The sequence below is a fragment of the Ptychodera flava genome, chromosome 14 (assembly GCF_041260155.1).
Source record: "Ptychodera flava strain L36383 chromosome 14, AS_Pfla_20210202, whole genome shotgun sequence".
Lineage (NCBI taxonomy): Eukaryota > Metazoa > Hemichordata > Enteropneusta > Ptychoderidae > Ptychodera > Ptychodera flava.
In genome coordinates this window covers 4,040,621-4,063,739 of record NC_091941.1, presented here as the reverse complement: position 1 = coordinate 4,063,739, position 23,119 = coordinate 4,040,621, and the positions used below count along the sequence as shown (strand labels likewise).

Genomic DNA, 23,119 nt, shown 5'->3' with positions numbered 1-23,119 from the left:
TGTGGACTACAGTATAGTTTGTCGCAGCTTGTAGTTTTTCCGCAACGTATGTAAGCTGTAAATTTTGTCGCACCGCAACGTGAGCATATAGAGTTTCCGCAACGGCTTGACATTGCCAGCATCTACATTTGGATAATGAGCGAGTAGAGATTTTGTTGCTGCAAGAGACGATAAGATTCGCGATGGCAGGCAGTTCAGTGCGGAAACGTTAGCGTTGAGTTTCTGCGCCTGTCCGTTGGTTATGAGCAGCTATGGAGATTTCACGTCCGCACCTCACAGTAAGGCATTCACAGCCATCGTTATAGTTCAACATCACACCAAGTACCTCATAGATTGTTACCGCTGCGAACAGTTTTCATCCAAGGTCAATTTGCGTAGTGTTAAAAACGTTGACGCTGAGTGATATTTTGTGGCTGTATAAAAACGTGGTTTCACTTTAGTTGTTGTTGTCGCATTTGAAGATGACGGTGCCGCTAAAAGTTATGTTCTAGCCGGGTATATTTTTGGTATATTTCGACGGAAAACTTTTTTTGTTTTCTGCCTATGCATTTTCAATAGGGAAAGTTTTCGCCGAGGGGTCTCCAACGGTTTTCTAAATATATCGCAGCGTGTCATCTTTAGCAAGGTATTTTGAAACCTTGCTTCACTGCGCTATATTGAATGTGACGTTGACCCAGCATGAAGTTGTCTGCTAGAACGTGACTGAGCGAAGTTATGCCCGTATTCGATATCGCGAGATGATAAAGTTACTGAAATAGAGGAAAATGACTGAATTGTGATTTTTCCATTCAATATTGCGTCTCAGACTAGTTCATTTCGTACAACGCATTGGAAAGAGATAATCGGAATTTTCAATGGATAGTGATGCCTATAAAACGAAAGCGTGAAGAACAGAAAAATACGTGCTTATCTACGCTATTATGCATCGAAGTGTGCTGCAGAGTGCAAGTACTGTGGCTCTACATGTCTGCTCGCCACTGTCTGTCTGAGACGTCGGGGTACAGCAAATCTGTGTTGCTTTTAATTAAAAGTATTTATCTATTTCAAATCCATACGTAGATTGGTATGACCTTGTTATAAAGTAACTAAAAAGGTACTGAGAATCCTCATTTGATTGAGTCAAGGTTTTACAATATTCCACACATAAAGCTGTAGTTCATGAGGCATAAATAAGAGTATAAGGTTCCTCATTACAAAAGTAGGGTTTTGTCGATCCATTACAGCACTATTTCCCGTGTCTCTACTTAAATACAGTGATGACGGCAAAAAAATAATATCAACACAGAAAGTTACAATATCAATATATTTTTATTTAAATAACGAGAAAAACTTGACTCATAAAGAACTGACACATTTTCTTTCAAATATTTCAAGAAACAGGATTTTACGTGTATCTTTAATCATAAGTTTCTAATAAATTTGAAAATGTATCCATCGAATATTCTACTTAATTGCAATTACTCATGTCAATTAATTAAGTCTTACTGCGGATTTCAATGTGTCCGTAAAACAAATGATGTTTGCGCACCACTTCCTTTCCGGTGGAGCATGCATTTTATGGTGATTAAATTTTAACATATTGACATACTGTCAATTATGTCACGGCGTAACTGGTGTGTTCAGCATTGTAGCTGACTGTGACAATGGATACAAATTATCGAGTTGTGCTCAGCTGCATTTGTTTACATTTATTATTATCAATTTAGAGTGAAAAGTGTACCAATTACAACATATTAAGCGCCCTTAATGTAACTTTATGCGGAAAAAGTTATAGTTTCGGAAACACTGGCATAAAATGCATAGCTAAGCATAAAATGCATAGCTAAAAAGTTCCCCACACCACCGTTAAGTTTTGTGTACAATGATTACATCATGTTCGCCATGCTTTAGATCGTGTATCCATCTTTGTGTAAATATATATCATGTATATTTTGCTACCTGTTTTGTCCTTCAAGTTCCACACCAGGGAACGGCGTGGCCTTAAGGGTATATCAATATCACATCACCCAATGGGGTGCGAGTACTTAGATAAAGAGTTGGAAATTGACAAAATTAGAACAACGTAGTATATGAACTGTTTTAATACAATATCAAAAATACACTCTGTAGTTTGTTTATGCAAATTAAAGAGGACGGGGACATTTTGTACGTAGTTATACCGAGTTTTAACCTTACCCTTTGTTACAATACAACACTTTATTCAGTATATAGAATTGACTATGATTAATTTTGTGGTGTGTATGAATGTGAAGACGATGAAAAATGTATCATTCTATAGTTGTACATTAAACATACAAAACTCTTCTGCTAGTATTCACTTTGCCATGAAACCACATGGTTCATTTCTTCACTACGAACAAACTTTTGGTAGTTCTCTTTAAACCGCTGACACATCTGGAGGAAACGAAAATGAACAGTTTCATTAAGAGAGCGCACATTTTTGAATTGGGCAATCTAAAAGACGTTGGCGCTCGTTTTGGAGATTTATTTACATAGTAAGTATCCTCACGTGATGATATTGATAAGTTGTTGGACAAATGGCATCGTGTTTCATAATGGCTTCGAAATATACACTTGAAGACTAGTTTTCATCAAATTACTGTAAATTCAAACGAACCTTGTAAAGACACGAACTGCACATTGTCAATCAATCAGTGAGCCAGGCAATGTTTGTTCTTACAAAAGACATGATTTGTCGTAACACTGTATACAGGTAACACCAATAACCATTGGACAGAGATTGAAAAAGTTGCTGAGTAAATAATCAGGTATATGCCCAGGCTAATAACCAAATGTATAATAAATTACAGTGACGACTGATCAAAGAACTATGAATATAACAAATATCATACATGGGATTAATTAAGTATCTGGAAGAGCAGAAAACCCTAGAACTTATAATCAATTAATTAATGAATCGATCGATCTATCAATCAATCGATCAATCAAGAAATGAGGAGTGACTCTATAGTCTGCGATAAGTAAAATGCTTTCGAAATGTACTATTCTAATTCTTGCTTACATCTTGAGGGTAAATGTAATTTAAAATTTCACAGAGTGCTACAATTAACTTGCCAAAAAATAAGATGTCTCATCTAATTGCAGTACGTACCTCTATGTATTTCATGGAGGCGAAACATAACGGGAGTGAGTTTTAGCAAATTGTTAAAAAAAGTGTCAGTTATCTCCGTCATAAATCATGAAAGTAACTTACGGAACCGAACACCTAAATGTAAATATCTGAAAGTTTTGACCCAAGAAAAAACGCGGATATAGGTGCAAATATATGGTCATGCACACATATTTTGAGAAAGTGCACATTTAATATCGCGAAAAAATGGATTTTGCGACGTTGGACCACTGTTATGAACTTCTTAAATTAAATGTACTTACAAAGGGTATATGAAAGCGAGCAGCTACGTGTGGAGTAATTGTTACCTGCAAACCAAACAAAAACTTCATATTAATAGTGTAAAATAAGGCAATGTAATAGATGACTTAATAATTCATGGACTAGGTTCCGAAATCCTTTGTCAGGGATTTCTACAAACATTTATATCTCGCTGCAATTATAATAATACTAGGTGTGACCAAGAGCAACTTTAAGGTGCTCGTACAATGAACAAATAGAATATCTCTACCTTCGAGAAAGATAAAGGGAAAAAAACGTTAAATACACAGAGTTACTCATTATGGTACGGACCTTAGTTTGGTACCATTGCCTGCAAGGTCAAAGAGAAAGGTCTCCTCCAAAACGATCGTTATATTTGAAAATTATGCAATTTTTGCACGGACATAACCTAAAGTTTACGTTTACTGAATTCGGATAAACCTTGAGATCGTAAATCGGTTCACATAAAGTACTTCAGATTAGTTTTGAGGATTTTAAGTTGATTTACTCTTGATATTGTTAATATGAAAATTATGTAACCAAAACAACTGGTTTGATGTACAAATCTTCGAAATATGAATGAAATTATACATATATAAGTCCGAAACTGAGTGTTTGATATTATCCAAGTATTATTAGACAGCTTTTATGGTCAGATTATGAAATGATGACTTTACTAGGGTCAATGGTCAAAGTCAGCAGTACACCCACGGTCACTGTAGAAAAATTGAAATTTTGCACTTTATAGAATATTTTGATTTATCGACCACCATTGATATAATCATAGACAACTTGATTTCAATATTTTTATATAAAGGCTTTTCGAGGATAGATGTCTGTAAAGTCCCAAGGCAGTTTCGGTCCCTGGTCAATGGACTATAAATTTTAAATATTATGACTCTCATAAATCATACTCGTACACAAATACAACATCGGACTCATAATACCGTATTTAGGGATGTGAACTGTATTTAAACATTGCGTAAAAGTTAAACCTTGAACATGAATATGAATTTACGGTCATGTAGGTTATTTCTGAAGGGGAAACCGAATACTGTTGCACATGCAAATTATCAGCAATATAACTGTCCATACGGGAACAAAACTGATTATTTGTTTTCATGAAAGCTACCTTTGGCATCTTCCAAAGTTGACTGGTTGCTGGCAACGGTTCAACTGGTAAAACATCTAATATGGCAGCTGAAATCCATCCATTTCTACCGGAAGAAAATCATCGGCTTTGAAATAATATATTCGCTAAAAGCTCTTTTTGTCTGTACATGTCCACATTTAGATGCAATGGCGGTAAAGTATCCAACAAATTGACCATAAATGTATGTCTACGATAAATCGTACAAAATTAAAAGTTGCTCACGAAATATAAAATTAACAGCTGTGGATATACGATGCAAAGGTTCACAGCATTGATGTACAATTAAAAGATTTGAATGAAAGTATTTATACCTTATGGCAGAGACGATGCTTTCTTCATCTATTATATCTCCTCTACCAATATTTATGAAAATCGGTTTCTGAAATGATTAAAAATCAATGCTGTTTAGGTTCATAATATACTATGGGAGTAAGCGGAAGTGTACCCGATTAAATTCATGGGGATTGCCATGTTTTTTATGAGCATTCGTAAATAAACAAATACGAAACGTGCAAAGTATTATTTTATAACATGCCATTAATAAAATATATCTCTTTTGTTTGCCAGTAAGTAATATGTCCATCTTTCACTGATACAAAATATTGTTATTATCATGCCCTAAAAATAGAAAAAGAGAGAAAAATGTCTAGCGTATGAACGAGGACATACGCAAAGAATGCTGGGCTTTAATTTTAGAAAAGTGCCCTCTGTGTCAATACCTAGATGCAAAAATTGCCAATGTTTAGACGGAACGCTAATTTTCAGCTTGCTATTAGAAGTTGGGCAGTGCAGTTACTATTGCAAAGATAATGATGGCACGATACGTCCCTAGTTAAATATAATAGGTTCTTTTCATTGTAAAAATTTCCAATTTATGTCAAACATTTTTACACATTAGACAGAAAATCCATACCTGCAGGGTCTGACATCATGCACGTGAGTGAACTGTTTCCATCAAAGGGTACACTAGGCATAGCGATCGTAGCAAGTAACAATTAATTCTATTTTATCCTTTAATATTACTAATCATGAATCAATACAATAAAATTTCTCATCTTAACCCCTGGCTCGACAACAAGGGCTGGGCCTATATGACATTAGTGGACGTACCATTCATCTTTTTATCCAAAGAGAACTTTCGGCCAATACATATGTAAAGCAAACCAACACTTATAACTGAAGATGCAAATTACTCACAAGACTTTAAAATATTGAAGGAGTTGTAACACAAAATACTGACTATTAAAGTGGCACTCCCATTTGGTAACATTTTTAAAACACATTTTTTTAGTGCCAACGGTCGATATTTGACGTGGCGACTGCGCGCGGATCGCGAGATATCGATAAAAACATGTCTTCAAAAAAGTAAAAGTCTGAATTCCGGTGGCCCACCTAAATTCAGCTTCCGAACATCGAACGTTCGGCACTGGGGTCATTGTCAACTAAGCTATGGAGTACGAGTCTACACTGACACTGCTGTACGCCACAGTACTACTTGCCTCGGTGATCGGTCATGCCCCGTGGGAGAAAGCTGAGTCTTACTGACTTGGTGATAAAACGAAAAAATTTTTTTGCTGATTCCACCAGAATTCGCATAGGTGACTAGCCCAGTTACGTGCGGTTGATACATAGCGGCCACCGCGTGGTATGCATAGACGCATACCACGCGCGCGGCGAACCACACGTACTGTGTGGCAGACGACAAAATGTAGTCATCGGAGGCGGCTAATATTTAACACGTAAAAACTTATGTTTATGTGGTATTGGTTAAAAATATAATACAACTGATTTAGAATAATGACAACGACAAAGCTAAGAAGAAGTTTTCAAAAACTGACCTGTGGTAAAGGCATAATGCTGTATATAAAGTCTTCGCAGTGGGAGGTAAAATTGCGTCGTTCGAACTTATTATGGACTCCCTAGAATATCGTCAATCAGCACAACAACAAACCTTCGGGGGATTTCGCGTCATAATCAGAAACGATCGTAAAACTTCGGGATGTGAAAAATACGCTCGGGAAATGACATGTTTTTATCGATATCTCGCGATCCGCGCGCAGTCGCCACGTCAAATATCGACCGTTGGCATAAAGAAATGTGTTTTAAAAATGTTACAAAATGGGAGTGCCTCTTTAAGATATCATGATCAAGTATGCACGTACGGTTCTACTTTCAAGTGCCCATGAAGAGGCAGAACACAAAGTCAATGAGTTACAATAGAAAATACGAGTTGTTACTAATGTTACAATTATTTAATCAAATTTGTCTCAATCAAATAATCTTGCCCCGTCTTCTCTGATAGTTTTTTGACTTGCATTGAGTTGTGTGACTTTTCACCAGACATCACTCTATTAAATTCTAACGTTTAAAAAAGAAATTTAATTCTTTCTTTTTCTTGTTTTTGTCTCAACGGTTTTGATTGTTTTTGTGATAACATTATAAATGTTATTTTCCTCCATGAATTTTGAAGGGGATTAAACTTAATTTCGAGATTAGAAGTATTTAAACCAATGGACAATTAAAAAGTATAGTCATCATTACAAACTGTAACTTTCACAATAATCTGTGCGCTTGGAAGTTTTGCAAAGCCGGCATTGTATTATCTAACATCGAAAACTATTGATATCGTGACCTTACTTGTCGCTGCAGCGCAAGGGGTCAGGTATTCCTTCTAACTTGACCCGCTTTTCTTTTGATCTTATAGTCTACAAAGAACGAAACAATACACTGCAAGATCCGAGGTGCAAACTTTTTATAGTCTCCCCTCTCGCTACGTATTGAAGTGTTGCGAGTGTAGCGAAGGCTAGGAAAAAAGTCTAATTAAAGTGAAATATATCAATGCGCAGTGTGTTTAAGATGGGACTATTTTCACATAGAGTGTCTGGTATGGAACAGTTCGATCTTCCCATCGATTTACATATCGTGAATAATTATTCTTTTCATAAGAGATACGCCATTCTTGGCTTTTCTTGGCTTTATTTTGACAAAAAGAAACTGAATGTACAAATTTTACAGAATGCTTTATACAATATAAACCAACACTCCTAACACATTAAGCTTAATTTCGCTTCGCTACACTTCGCTACAGTTGTTCTCATTTGCATACAACTTTGCACCCCATTTCTTGCAATAGATGAACGAAACATTAAGGATCAATGTTTACTAATTGCAAATCGAGACTTGCTTACCTTCTTAGCACAGGCTGATAACACCTCCCCCGACAGAAGTCCCCTTGTCAAAGAAGTGCTTGGAAGGACGTTGCATATGTAATCACATTCTGCTAGAAGCTGCTCAAGCTCTGCAGAAAATCTGTATAATTTGCAGTTCGGGGTCTCGTAAGAAAAGTTTGCTTAGTTTCATCCTTGTTCACTCACGTTTCATATAACATGATCGTAAAATTGTTGATTTAAGACCGGGATAAACAATGATTTTGAAAACGGTGTTTATTTCTTTATATCACCGAAAGGCCGGACAAAAACATCGTTCTTGTAATCGTCTTACTGATAGAGACTCGCCGATCGGATTATTTTTTTATTTATTATTGACAACCCAGTGTTAAAGTTTCCCTTTATAATGTGACGAAATTAATAACCAGTCCACGCACAGACATGTCGCAAATATAAGAACAAGAAATACTATCGTACAATATACTAAAGCAGCCAGAACAAGTTTATCAATTCAGAACTATGAAACATTGGAAAGTGGAAGCATTGACGGCTGTTGAAAAAATATGTATGAGCGTGAAGGAGGACATCATATCCACAGAAGACATATTTCATTTTACATGACCTAAATGAATCAAAGTTCAGAGGTTGCATGTAGATGTAGCACTGAGACTGTAGTATTTCAATTCGTTTTCATTGTTGTTTGAATCTGACAAATTTACCTTGAAAAAATGTGCATGTTTGCATGCTCACCTGAGCTATGATCAAAAGGGTTGACACACGTATCGCAAGTAGTGTACCAAATGAACATGAATTATTCTTTCTGTTTAGACAGTGAAATATTTACATTATAGGTAAGACGTGTAGACTTATTTTAAATCTTTGGCCTACATGGGCAAAGATGTATGGTTTAATTTGGAATACTCACTTGTACACATCAACGTGAGACGTTCTCTCTCTGATTGAATGTTCGTGCTTCACCAATCCCCACACAGTCATGCCGTGGCTCTTGCACTGTTTAGCAACTAAAACACACAAAGAAAGCAGCATCAATGTGTCTTCAATGATAGCATTTAGAACAATTTTTTTTCTGTTGGGATAACAATGTTCTGTTATATTTCAATATGCATGTATATTATACTTAATCCATTTTGAATGATCTCATACATTTCCGTGTCATTTCTTCTGTGCGAATAAATGCTTTTCTCGACTAGTTGATCACTTGAATGATCGAAGTTCGCTGGATTGATTCTCGTCTCTAGATAAAAATTTGCTGCCGTGCCCTTTTAGGGCAGAAAAAAAATGTATTGTTTTTACACCAATGCAAGAAACGATGTCATAGGTGTGGTAGAAGCATGACATATGTAAGCGGCGTGCATAAAGATACACGTAATATTGGTTGTAGGTTGGGTATGCAGGTCAGCTCAAAAAGTGCCTAACCTTTGCACTCTGGCCCGTCAAACTGCGCCAAGACGAAGGAAAAGCAAAGACGAGAATAGATTTTCCTTAAAATTTAGTAAATTTGAACGGAGCATCTTGTCAAATATTCAACCACTAGCACATCATCACGAAATAAAATTCATTTTGATAAAAGAACAAAATATTGCATATGTATTTTGATTTATTTTCTAACAAATGGTCTACAATATGACTGTTTATCCAAAACGATTATTTCAGAAAGCGAAAAACACGAAAGTGTTGGACAAGAATATCAGTTTCGGATAATATTACGGTACCATTTTTCTGCAAATGACGGGAATTATAAACTTCAGTTTGTGTGATTTTTCTGTTTAGTAGTTATTCAATGGAGAATTCCCGAGAGATATACTAACCAAACAGCCATTCATATGCTATTGTAAATTTGTAGAATGTTGGCGATTGCATCATAATTTGGCAATCTGGGTGAGACTTTCTATAGAAGACAACAATCAAATATCAGAGTGATTGATAGAAGATGAAAAGAAACACTTTAAATTTAGTAACGTAAGAACTTAGAAACAAGGGTCAAAGCAAATGTAATGTACTGAAAATTTCTCTCAGTCACAGGTCTTCACACCTTTCGTCTTCTTTTACGATGTAAAGCAAAATCCTCAATACTTTTAAACTGTACACATAAAATGTGTTCAAATAGTGAAGAAATGGTAAGAAATCAAATGAAACCAGTGTACAATGTTATCAACAAATCATCGTTGATGAAGACAGGACCACACACAGTCAAATTGTGTGTTTGTTGGTTGATCAATTATAAATGAATGAGTAGTAGTCATGTTTATGCTACATACTTATTGAAGGGTTGATTTAGCAGAATAATGGATCTATATCCTCTATCAGTGTTTGGGTTTCTTCCATGAAATAAATTTAATAATATGATCAATTAAAGATAATATCAGGTCACGTGATGTTCCCTCTTTCAGTTTTCCTTTACTAGAGAATGATTTTGTTTGTAAATCTTTACAAGAAGCCAAATGCACGGGTATTGATAATGTTAACTGTAAGCTCTTAAGAATTGCTGCACCTGTAATTTCAGCTACTCTTACTTACCTTTTCAATAAGAGCTTGGATCATGCTACTTTCTCTAGAGTCTTTAAATGTGCTAGAGTTGTTCCCATTTACAAAGGGTCTGGTAACATCAGTGATATGTCAAACTATCGTCCTATTTCAATTTTACCAGCTCTTTCGAAAATCATTGAAAGACATGTGTGCAACACTTTTTTTGAATATTTATCTATGTTAAATCTTCTTTTCGATACTCAGTCTGGTTTTAGAAAGAACTACTCATGCCAAACAGCTCTATCCGTTTAACAGATGAAATTTTGTGTAATGTTGACAGTGGTTATTTGAATAGTGTACTCCTGCTTGATCTATCAAAGGCATTTGATCTTATAGATCATGACATTTTGCTTGCTAAACTACATGTTTATGGGCTATCTGATGGAGTGATTAACTGGTTTAGATGTTATCACTCAAATCGTCAACAGGTTGTGGATAACATGGGTAGTAGATCGACCATTTGTCGTGTTACCTCAGGTGTGCCGCAAGGGTCTATTTTAGGACCTTTACTTTTCATGATATTTATTAATGATATGTCATTGTCTGTTGATTCCTCCACCCTCCACATGTATGCTGATGATCAGACACTACTTACGAAGGGAAAGTGTATTAGTGAAGTCAATGATGCTGTAAATTGTGATATTTTACCAATTTCTAATTGGATAACCAATAATCATATGCGTATAAACGCAAAGAAAAAACAAAGTGCATTTTGATAACTTCACCTTTTATGTTGGGTCATTTGAATAATTCCGATGTTCCATTGTCTATATAGCTGATACCAAGATCCCCAAAGTTATTTCGGGGGAGATTTTAGGTATATCTTTAGATGAAACCTTATCCTGGGATGTTCATATTGATGATTTATGCAAGAAATTGAGTATGCGCATTGGATTTTTACGGAAACTTCGTACTTATATTCCTTTTGATCAGCGTATAGTACTGTACTATGGTCTATTCCAGAGTATTCTTGAATATTGCTGTGTAGTTTGGGGGAACACAACAATTAATAAGAATATTGATAAAGTGTTTATACTTAAGAAAAGAGCTCTACGTACGCTTTTTGAACTTCCGTTTGATTTCCCTTCAGTGGATTTATTTTCATTACTTAATGTCATGTCTGTCAGACAAAGAATATTTTACTTCACCGCAATTGAAACATTTAAATGTTTGAAAGAGTATGGCCCACAGTATTTATCTGATTTGTTTACCGCTCAGAATGATGTACATAGTCATCATACACGGTCTACTTCTCACCAGGATTCTTATGTACCTAGATGCTTCTCTAAATATGATCAACGTAGCTTTCAATACCGTGCTGCCAAACTGTGGAATGCTTTACCAATTGAAATCAAACAAACTACTGTTCTGTACACCTTTAAATCTGACTTGAAAGATTATGTGAAAATGAATGTTCCTTTGTAGATGTAATTATTGTAATTTTGCTTGAGCCCCGATGAAAATTACTGTACAAGTAACTCGGCCGTTCAATAAAAGTGTAAATAAATAAATAAATAAATAAATAAATAAATATTTGCTAAAGTTGGTCCACTATGTAAAAAAATAATCTCAAACAGATACAGATTCAGATTCGCGTACGGATTCAGCAAGTTTCAACATCGGATTCCGAGACTTTCCAAATCATATTGGCTCCTATCATTAAGTGTTTTCTCATGCATATGTAGTCACGGTGTATTATCTTTGTGGCAAGCTTCAAAGAATTCAATCAGGAAGGCATGTCTGAGTAATACCTCTTGCCATAAAAATTCATAACAAAAGGGCCTCGGGACGACCATATTGTATCATATCCAAGAATAATTTCGCATGCTTGCGGAAGTCATAATGTGTTGTCCTTGTGCCAACTTTGAATGAAATCGGTACTGGTACACCCGCATAACGCTTTAAACATTAAGAAAATGGAAACAAAATGGCCGGTACACGACCATATTGGATTATATAACCGTGACAGAGTGTATAATCATTGTACTAACTTTAAAAGAAATCGGCTTTGCCATGTTTGAGATATCTGCGTATATGCCCGTACGCACGCACGGCGCCAAATCTATATGCCCCCCCTCCGGCGTCTAAAAAGGTAGAACAGTTGTACTACCAATGAAACAGACATGCTTACAAAAGATTACCGTGATTATGGTCATGAATGAATTTCTTGAGGGTCTACGATCAAATAGGTATATTGTGTGTAAAACTCTGAGACTTACTTTGTGATCCGACATCTCCAACACCAAGTATTCCTATGGTTAAGTCTGACACTGGTCTATAATTATGAAATTCTGTATTCCTAACAGAAATTAAAGACGTAAAACATTATGTTAGAGCTCGGAATGTCAGCAAAACAGTTATCAATCATTTAACGTCCAATGAGAAGTTTAAAGTTTAATGCCTTCATAAAATACATTGGTAGTGTATAAAAGTTGGATTACTCTGATTATCACTGCAGTTACTTTGGAAAATCTTTGATTAGGCCTAATTATCCTTAGCATCGATATTGACGATTATTGAACTTGCGCCAGCTTAAAATATTGATAAAACCAGAGTCCCTCCACAAATATTTGTAGAGGGACCGTGATAAAACTTCAGGCGATTGGTCCCCTCATCGGAAAGTTTGCTCGATGAAAAATCATAGTAACGGTGTGGTCTGCATTGAGAGTACAACTTCAAGCGGCAGCGCTATTCAAAAACACTTATAAAAGTGTCGTGAAATGTAACACATATCGATGCGAGTATTTGAGTTCAAGGTTTGAGTGTGTCACACCTGAGAGTTGACAAAAATTTGTTTGAGTTGTGCTAGGCGTGACTATAAGAAAAGTATATTGTCAAACAGCATGAAAGTCTGTGCCTAAACTGACAATTAAAATGTTCCTCACTTTCGTTCCACTGAGACCTCTTAACCTGGTCGCGATAGTTCGCTCAGATAGGTGGTATTTACTTCTAAATGCACAATAGAAAGCTATCTCACAATTATATCAGTTGGCATAACAGTTCCGCCAACAACAATATTTATTACTAAAGAATAAATCAACAACAACAGCAGGTATTCGCAGATACCCCTGTATCTTACAATGATTGACAACTCGCTAACAACTATAGCAAAGACTGACAGAAACACACCAAAGAAACTGTTTCCGTGATGTCACAACTTGTTGTAGTAACACTGAAAATATGATAGCTATGTGCTAGTACGCCTTAATGTCTTTAAACTGGCTTTACTCATAACACATAGAAATACACCAGTTCTCTGTTCATATGGTGTGCACTCAAAACAAACTCAGCAGTCTAATAGTGACAACTCTACAGTATTTCCGGTCACTATGACAAATAAAAGTTATCTCAAACTTTGAACACACCGTAGTAATTTTACAAGTGTACAGAAAACAACAGTAGCCTGCAGCAGTGAGGCTTTAACTCAAAACTGATATTTAAACAATACAACAGTTTGGTATAAGTAGACACTAAAAAACGTCAATCAATACGTAGTGTCAGACAACTTATACAAACACTCATGCTATTCTAAGCCTTCTTGTAGGGAAATAACAATCGCCAACTTTTCAAACCAATTTCACCCACGATCCAAACTATAAACGTCCCTCCAAGCGGCAAAGAATCACTCATACAAAATCGACTTACACTTGTGTGTGTGAGATTATTGAAGTACAATTTCGATTCTGCCGAAAGTTCGGATTCGTAAGTAAAGTTTACGCGGTTCGAAGGACGAGGACAAGGTCCATGTTATCCTACAAGGGTGTCTATCTACTAAACCTGAGAGTTACTGTTCCTGACGTCCGGTCCGGTAGCGCGGCGCGCCGGCGTAGCGTTGAAGGTGCACAGAAGTTCCATATAGGCTGGTGAGTTCCCATTCGCGCCCAAGCTTCCGGCCTGTCCTTTCACTCGTAGCTACGTCACTCGCCCACACGTGGTCGGGGCTCGATGGATCGTTCTGTCAGAAAATGTCTCTCTTACCACATATGAATGCTCACTAAATGTTCTTGAGTCTCGCCCACACTAAAAGGTTTGATATTGAGTCGGTTCAGACGTTCACAACGTCTGAACGGAAAGCTTGAAAATCGACTGCACTCGAGCCGCGTGCGGCCATGCGGCCCCATGCCGTCTTCGAGCTGCTTCTTCTACGTCACCAGACATGTGACATATACGTCATGGCCTGCCAATCATTGGCGCTTAGCCGCTCAAACTTTCTAGGCTAGTGTTCTGTTTGCTGGCTACCGCAAGTCCAGCAATAAGTTCTTGAATTCACCATCTCCATCCAAACGTACGAAGATTTATAGAGTCTATATCTCCAGCAATATAACATCGCGTATCTTCCGAACAATCATTTTATTATTGTGTAAGTGTACTGAGTGCACAAAACACATTCACTCAATCATACGTGTAGAAGCAGTCTGACAACATATGAAAGTTACTTTTTCTCTATTAATAAAAATGAGTGAAATCACACATGTGATAAGTGCAATTTTATATTACATTTAATTCTTTGAAAGAATAAATTTAATTGAGGATCATTGTGCCACATAGTTTATATCGCGTTGTATTCGAACATTTATACTTGACTTTCCTCTCACACTTTCCTTTCGCGTGAAGCCCTTTATTCGTCCTGTAATACCAACAAATCTAGAGAAATCCAGATTTGTAACGAATATCTTGAGTGCAAGTGACCGGCGTTCCATCAAACGTTAACAGGCAAAAGTGAAATATACAGATCAAGTCATTGTCCTTGATCAGGCCCCGTATGCTATGGTGCTATTGGACTAACTGTAAGTTACTGAATGAAGGTCAACACCAGGTACTGATTAGAATGTGAGAATCGAGAGTACATTATCCTAAACAAACCTGGCCATTCTTAGTTATCTCACAGTAGCTCGACATGCATATTTACGACACACCGTTAGGGTTGTTAGCGTACTAGTTTTGAAAAAAAATAGTTATGGCAATACTGTGCTATGCATTAGACATGTAAACTGTGCAACAGAACAACATATATTCGACATGCATGTGTGTGATACAGAGTTATCTCCAATTTAAAACAAGTTCTTGTTGGACTATTTTCATTTCTTCCTTATCCATAAAGAAAGGTTATCGTCAGCGCGTCTCCAAGTATTCCTTCAATATTGATACAGGTGTATCAAGTATGATGCACATTGCAGTTGATGTCTAAGATAAAAATTGTTGGGAAAACAATGAAAAAAAATTCCGGTCATTTTGCTTCCGTCACTAGACTTACCAGATACAGTCCTCTTGACACCTTGCCATCTCCTTGAACCTTCTCTCTCTGGCAATGATGTGCCCGATTACGTAGTCTGCCATGTCCATGCCGGAGAAACCAGCAGATCTCGTAATTATGAAATGAGGAGGACTTTCTTCTTTCCAAGCCTTAAAGATACTATCGAGGCCTGAGTATCAAATGAGGAAAATTTTAATACCTGACAGTTCAAACGACAGTGCGGGGTTCATCACAAGCATCGGTGGCAGAGATGACAGTAGTATAGACAAAGAGTTGTTGAGGAGTTAAGGTGCTTATATTCGTGTCCAGAATAAGATGCTTCACATAAAATAACATTCGATTGACAATACAAATCAGTGTGAGCTGTGAACACAGCATCTAACCGTAGATTGCAAGGGGCATGAAAACTTCAGCAACAGACGTTATTACCTACATGAAGTACTTGTTTTATTATAAGGCTCTGCTTTTGGCATCGAGCAATGTAATTTTACCCGAAGTCATCTATATTCTTCGTGCACACACACACACACACATACATACACACACACACACACACACACACACATATATATATATATATATATATATATATATATATATATATATATATATATATATATATATTACTGTGTATGCTAAATCAAATAATGTTACTGTTATCTTAAAATTTCAAGCATTCTGAGATCTGTACAATTCACCACTCTCCTTAGATGTACCTGAGGGAGCTAAAACTATAGAGCGAAACGTCGTATGCCAGAAATACATCTAATTCTAGACGATATAACCAGTGTCAGCGTGCTACTTTTTAACGTGTTTTTCATTTATTAATCGTAAATACGAAAAAAACGTTAAGAGAAGCATGTTGACACTCTGGTTATTTCGTCTAGACTTAGACTTAGATGTATTTCTTGCGTACGACGTTTGGCTCTATAGCCAGAGCTTCTTCAGGTACATCAAACGAGAGTGATGAAATGTACAGAGCTCAGAATAATTGTAATATATATATATATATATATATATATATATATATATATATATATATATATATATATATATATATATATATATAATTCAAATGTTATGTGTGTGTCCACATATTTATGTACACATTCATATCACATGCCTATATAATTGTATCATATTGTACAGTCTGACAAACACATTTTCGCACACCAGAACTTCTGTCTCTTGTAGGATTTGAATATCTGCTTCTTTTAGCTGAACGAGTTCTCCTTATAAATTCAAACAAATAGACAAGATGGTGTAATGAATGCACGTTTTGCATGAAAGAAACTTAAAAACGCCATTTATGGCCAAAAAATTCCTCAGTTTAACTATTTACCTGTAGATATGAAAGACTACACCTTTAATTGAAGTTCTATTGGCATTAAATTTCGACACTTTATAAAATTTTTATCATTACTTTATTTTAATCATGTGCTAGTATAAATCAATGTGCCACTCTGAGCTCATGTCCCACATATTTCGAAGAGACTTAGCTCTCCTTCTTCATTTGATCCACTGCAGATTCAGACCATCATCCAAGGGTATTTAGGAGCATGCCTTGGCTTTGATACCAAAGACAATATGCTCAAAACCAGCCAACTATAAAAAAGACCGAGAAAAACCATCCAAACACTAAAATACCATGGAGATTATGAGACAACTCCTTGCCAGCAATTTACACATCTTCCATAGATCACAAAGATGTCAATGAGACTTGGTGGTGAAAGAAGCGCCTTGACGGTTAAACTGCGCTTTGAACAGGTCATATCACTTTGTTATTCAAGACATTATTTGTACAGTTTTCGTTTGCTTTTCTTATTTACGGTTATGTAGACATGGCGCCTAGTGTTGATGGTAAACATATCTACCATCAAAGTCACTATTTGTGAATAAATTTGTTTCCTTTTAAAAAACACACAATACATAACTATTTCATAATTATTCTTTTGTCATGCAAAGATGTAAGGAGTTCCGAACTTTGCAGTGGACATTTCGTGATCATTGATTGCAGTGGACCCGATGGAGAAGAAGGACTCAGTCTCCTCGAAATATTTGGGACATTAGAATCTCAGAACATTGATTTATACCATCACTTTATTTCAGACTAAAAAACACTCCTATAAAAATAAATCCTGGCAAAAATGACAAACACCTGATAATAAATACAACAAAACAGAATTAAGTATACACCGAGAAGGATTGAAATCCGTAATATCATGTCACTTGCAACAACGTGCATCATCGAGACTGTTATTTCTTTCCAGATGACCGTTGACATTGAATGCTGATTTAACTCGGAAAAACTGACATACAAATCACACAGTGATCGACAAAAACCTTTTCGGCGCTGATGTATCTTGGGTAACCAAACAGCCTACGAAATGCATTACTGTGACATGTGATGATACTACGAATAGCGCTGACACTAAAATTAAACTGCAGGCGATTAACGTAAATATATAACAATAATCATTGAAAAGGGCGAGATGTGATATCCTCAAAACAAGAGCAAAACTTCCTGATAGATTTTCTCGTTAGCTCTGCCACGCAGTGCTTTACGTTGCCTTATAACTACATCGTCATCATCTAATTGCATTTGAAAATATATTAAACCTCAAACTTAGAACGCTTTGTCGATGATGTAAAATGGATACACTTAGATTATAGAGCTAAGGACTGATAAAGATACATATGTAAATAAAGGTCTGTGCGCATGCGTTCGGCAACGCTCCGATGCCAGCTGTCTCAGGAATGATCAGCACCGCTCGGGACAGGTCTCCTTGTCCCGGGCACTGGGTCATGGGTTTCGATACCCATGTGGTACAATGTGCACAGGGCAGCCAGACATCCCGTTACTGTTGAACCGATATACACTGCGGTCTCCGCAAATAAAAATCTACTGAGGAAGGAGCCTTTGTTTTTAAAGGGGAACACAGCGGACACTACAGGATCCATGATAAATTCAAGTGATGTTAACGTAGACTGTTAATGTTGTCTTAATCACCTACCGCTAGACTTGGGACGAGTAAAACGTACTTGTCTGAAAACAATGTCGGGACATTCAGCCGCGAAAGTTTCGCTAAGTCTAGGTATATGAGTTGCGATAGTAACCCTCGGCGACTTCTCCATAGCTTCCTCCATGTTGTAGTAGCCCGCGTCGCAGTCTGCGTGAAACTGACCCCAACCCACTCAGTATGCGCTGACACTCGAGTATGAAAAGGACAGGCTCTCATTCATGTGGAAGTGAACTCCCTAAGTAAGCCTAAGTTGTGCTTTTGCCTGACGCGGGTCTTCTGAAGTTGTCTTACATGTATAATAGACTATAATGGCAATAGTATAATGGTAATAGTAGGGCACGGTCACTCCTTTGTGCAGTGGCCATGGGTACTCCATATTGTATCGTCGTCGAAGTACTTGCTTTTGAATGATAAACCAAAACATAAGGACTCTTCTTCAATACAAAGGTCAGACCCCACTTATGAAAAAACAAGGCTGCAGGCGTACACGGATCGCATAACACGGTAACACTGATTACACAATCAGGCAAATACAATACGTCACGTTAGGACAACTTTGATCTTGCCATTCATACCAAATTAACTTCCTACTCTTCGAAATACGCCCTCAATTATTCGGCTTCCCTTCTTTGCTAGAATCAAACACTTACACTTTCAACAACAAGGCCACTTTCCGTTAAGGAAGGATATGCAAACTTTATTGATATGTAAATATCCTTTCAGTCGAAAGATTCGAATGAAAGTATGTAGGCTAAAGAAATAGACAACACATACGCAAAACTAATGCACATGCTTATAATTGTTTTAGGTTAGCCGTCACGTGACTTAAATAAGTCTGTACTCGTTTTTCTAGGTGACGACACGCTATTCGATGTGTTTCTTTGACTCGATAATTTTCAACACGTTCACCGGGAAATACATACCTTCTTCAGGAAAGTCTTTCAGTCGGATAATTTATGTATATCAATTGTTGTTGTAATTATTATTATTTATTCTTCATTTATTTATTTCAAGAGAGCAGTCTGAGTTACAAAAATAACGTAATTTACTTCAGAGACTTTGAAATGACATTATACAAACAAATTGAAACTAATGCAATTCAATAGGATAAATATAACCACTGGGACACAGTTACACATTGACACACTTCAAAATCCGAGCAGCAAAAAAGCATCAAGACATCAAAAATGGCAAAAGTTTATCAAATTTTTTAATGACTTTGTTGAGGAGAAAATTGTGCACTGTCTCTAGCATGTAGGCCCTAAACGAAGTCTTTATTAAAGAAAGCCTTAGTTCATTGGCTAGTTCAGTCGTAAGATAACTTAAAAGTTTTCGTCGTCGTTGGATTTTTGTAGCTTCAGTGAGGAGAAAATGCTATTACCATTTTCCTTAAGAAATTCAAACATATCCCTTCTCGCAGTCGTATATTGTTATGGACGCAGTGCAATGTCAGTTTTGTTATTTTACGGAGGATAGTGGTGGATAGGCTGGGGAACCGGAACTGGCAAAAACTTCGTATGTGTTCGCCGTGCACAGTAATTACATTTTGGCGGCCAAAACCTATCTATCGACTTTGCTTGTCAAATGCAATTTTATAGAATCCCATGAAATTATCAGACTTTCAGTTATATTCAAAGACAAAGGTCGCTAATGCACCAGAGATGGGTGACAAAAAGTACGAATGATCACATGCATGCTTTCTGGCCATTTTGCTAAGTGTACTTGCTAAGGGCCGAGTGCCTGTGACGTTCTGGGTTTGTATTAATGATGGACTATAGAGAGGAAAATACAAAAACACTCGAACACAGTTAAAACTCCATGTTATGTTTAAGATGAAAAGCACAAATATGTAAAAGTGTTGGGACAGAATGCATAAGTTTACCAGCAAAACTACGATCAGTTTTTTTTCAATTCCTACCTTGTTTTCTTACAATATATGAGCATGTTTCTATTCATATTCGGTATCACCCTTACTTTGTCATCTCTTTAAGTTGCCAACACAGAGAAAACTTTGTTACGCAATTTACGCTACACCAAAATCGGCAAACTGATGAAAATTAAATCTGTTCTGACAATCCCTAGTTTTCGTATAATATAGAACCAGAATGATCATTTCAACGTTTGGAACAATATTGTGTGCAACTTGAACAATGCAAGTAAGGCTGAACGATCGCAAATTGTCTCTCGGTAAAGCACACATTGTTGTCTTGAAATATCAGTACTGCTTTTGCCAAGATACCACAGACTTCATTTTCTCGCCATCAACATACTTCAGGTAGTTTTCTTTGAAGGCCTCACAAATCTAGAAGAAATGTAAGGGGCATAAATGGCAAGTTAGTATATAGTTTTGAACTAGCACTCTTTAAATGAGTAGAACAGTTCGCAAAATCAATAGTCATAAGCATTACAAATGTAAAGCGTGTGCAAATATTAAACTATTTCAGGTTGTAAAGCTATGCATTTCGCTCCATCCCTATAAGTGGAGTGACTTTGTTCTCATGTTTTCCACAACCTGTTCAATTTGTAGCCTCATAACATGTCCTAGTACAAATAAGACCTGTGTTCAGGTTTCATTTGTATTTTTGTCGTGAGTACAACACTTGGTTGCACTAAAGTCTTTTATTTTCGACATTATTCAATCTGAAATCTCTTTCTCCTTGCAACTATTTTGTTTGCATACTTTTACAAGTAAATTAAGTGTGGACGGTGAAAGTATCATATCAAGAATGATATCGAATAAAAACAAGAATTACAATTCAAACGGGGATTAAATCCCAGCGGAGACTATGACACTGACGATGACTTGTGTTCTACCTTTGCTGGAATGTTTCTAAAACTTTTAACCGTGTGCATCCTAAGCTTGTATAATGTGCTCATTTGTAGTCGGCTTTCGCAGCTACATTCGAAAAATGTCGTACATACACCGATTGAACGCAGTGTGCGATCATTTTACCGACTGCTAGAACTACACAGTGGAATTAATGTTTTCCATGGCATGATTAACGAATACCGAAAGTTGCAGTTATTGCTCAGCAGATTTCTAGAGCGAAGTTAGCAACATCTACAATTGAACATTGCACTGCAGACCTAATCATTTTTACATAATTATAAATTGACTAGCATATTAAAGTCAAAGTGCAATGTCATATACTAAGACTCATTTTTGTAATGGCGGTGAACCTTTAAAAGTTGGCAAAATGGCGGCTTGGCATCACATTAGATGGTATCATGGCCAAAACAAACATACATGTGTATGCCATTGTAAATTGTCCTCATGCCAAACCTTATATTAAATCTGTTAAGGCATGTCCAGTAATGGTTGTGACCATGAGGTCATCGAAATAAAAAGGCCGACTGGCAGCCATATCGGATCGTATCACAAATTACATCGATGAGCATATGAAGGACATAGGTTTACTTCTGTGTACCTACTTTGACACACATTAATGGATAATTTGAACATATTGGAGCATATCACTAAATAATTCGACGTGACTATGTATGACATAGGGTTATTTCCTTGTACCAACTTTGACACAAATCCGCCAATACATGTTTTAGTTAAAGGTTGTGGACGTGAAAAAATGCAACAAATGACCGTCTGACGCCATATTGCATCGCATCGCAAAACCAATTGCTTTGAATATCTATTACGCAAGTTCATTTCCTTGCAACAACCTAGAGAGAAATCAGTCCTAGCATCTCTGACAGACTGACAGTCGGATTGATGGATATGATCAAAATCGAAAAGTTCACTTTATTTTGTCAACAGAGAGTAAACACACACAAACTGGCAAGAAATGCAAAAATCAATTAACGAATATCGACTGTTTATGTAACCAAATATGTGAAAATGATGTCGCTCTCATTCGATGACCGGTCAAATAGAAGGTGGTAGCAAGGTCGTGAAGAAGACTGTGTTAAAAAAATTATCGCCGTAATAAGATATTAAAACTTTCCGAGAATCTTGTATTTATGCATGTTTTTCTTAAAAACTTGCCGAAATTGTTGTGCAATCGTTTTAATGATTACGTCATATTAGAATTTTCTTGAAAAGGTGTTTTAACTATAAATTTAGCGTAGTATAGCGAGTAAGGTGGGCTTGGATTGACTTCCTGCAGTTACTTGCAAGTCAGCAGTGGAGCGTTCTTCTAAACATCTTGCCTCTTTGTGTTTCAACTGGTTTCAATAAAGAGAGTGTTAATCAACAGGAGAACCCATATCATGTTCTGTTAAAAACACCAAGTTTTACATTTACTTGAAAATTGACATGAGGACAATTTTGATACATATCTTTGATTTATAGAGTGGAGGAACTTCCGGCAAAATATGGAACATTCTAAAAACACGAGGACGGTTACTGATACCATACTTATATAAACATCGTAAAAGAACAAAAGCTTTCCCAGTATCTGGAAACACCTTTACATGACTTATTGTGATAAACAAATATTTATGATAAAGATTGGGACAATTTAAGAAAGCATCTTTAACTTTTTCAGAGGAAAAATTTGTGATATGACGCAGGCAATAAAATTATGGACTTACATAGGATACATCAAATCTGCAGGACACATGTGGAGT

At 36.5% G+C, this 23,119-nt stretch overlaps 1 protein-coding gene across 1 annotated transcript; it reads right to left on the bottom strand.

Moving 5' to 3' along the window:
* Nucleotides 1–2,149: 2,149 nt before the first annotated feature.
* On the bottom strand, nucleotides 2,150–18,746 carry LOC139149000 (glyoxylate/hydroxypyruvate reductase A-like). The gene is made up of 9 exons (XM_070720490.1): nucleotides 18,527–18,746; nucleotides 15,513–15,681; nucleotides 12,478–12,557; nucleotides 8,637–8,733; nucleotides 7,733–7,853; nucleotides 4,856–4,923; nucleotides 4,524–4,608; nucleotides 3,394–3,438; nucleotides 2,150–2,394 (listed from the first exon to the last, which is right to left on the bottom strand). Exons 1-9 carry the CDS (start codon nucleotides 18,657–18,659, stop codon nucleotides 2,308–2,310), a joined length of 885 nt encoding a protein of 294 aa, XP_070576591.1. The 5' UTR covers nucleotides 18,660–18,746; the 3' UTR covers nucleotides 2,150–2,307.
* Nucleotides 18,747–23,119: the final 4,373 nt, after the last annotated feature.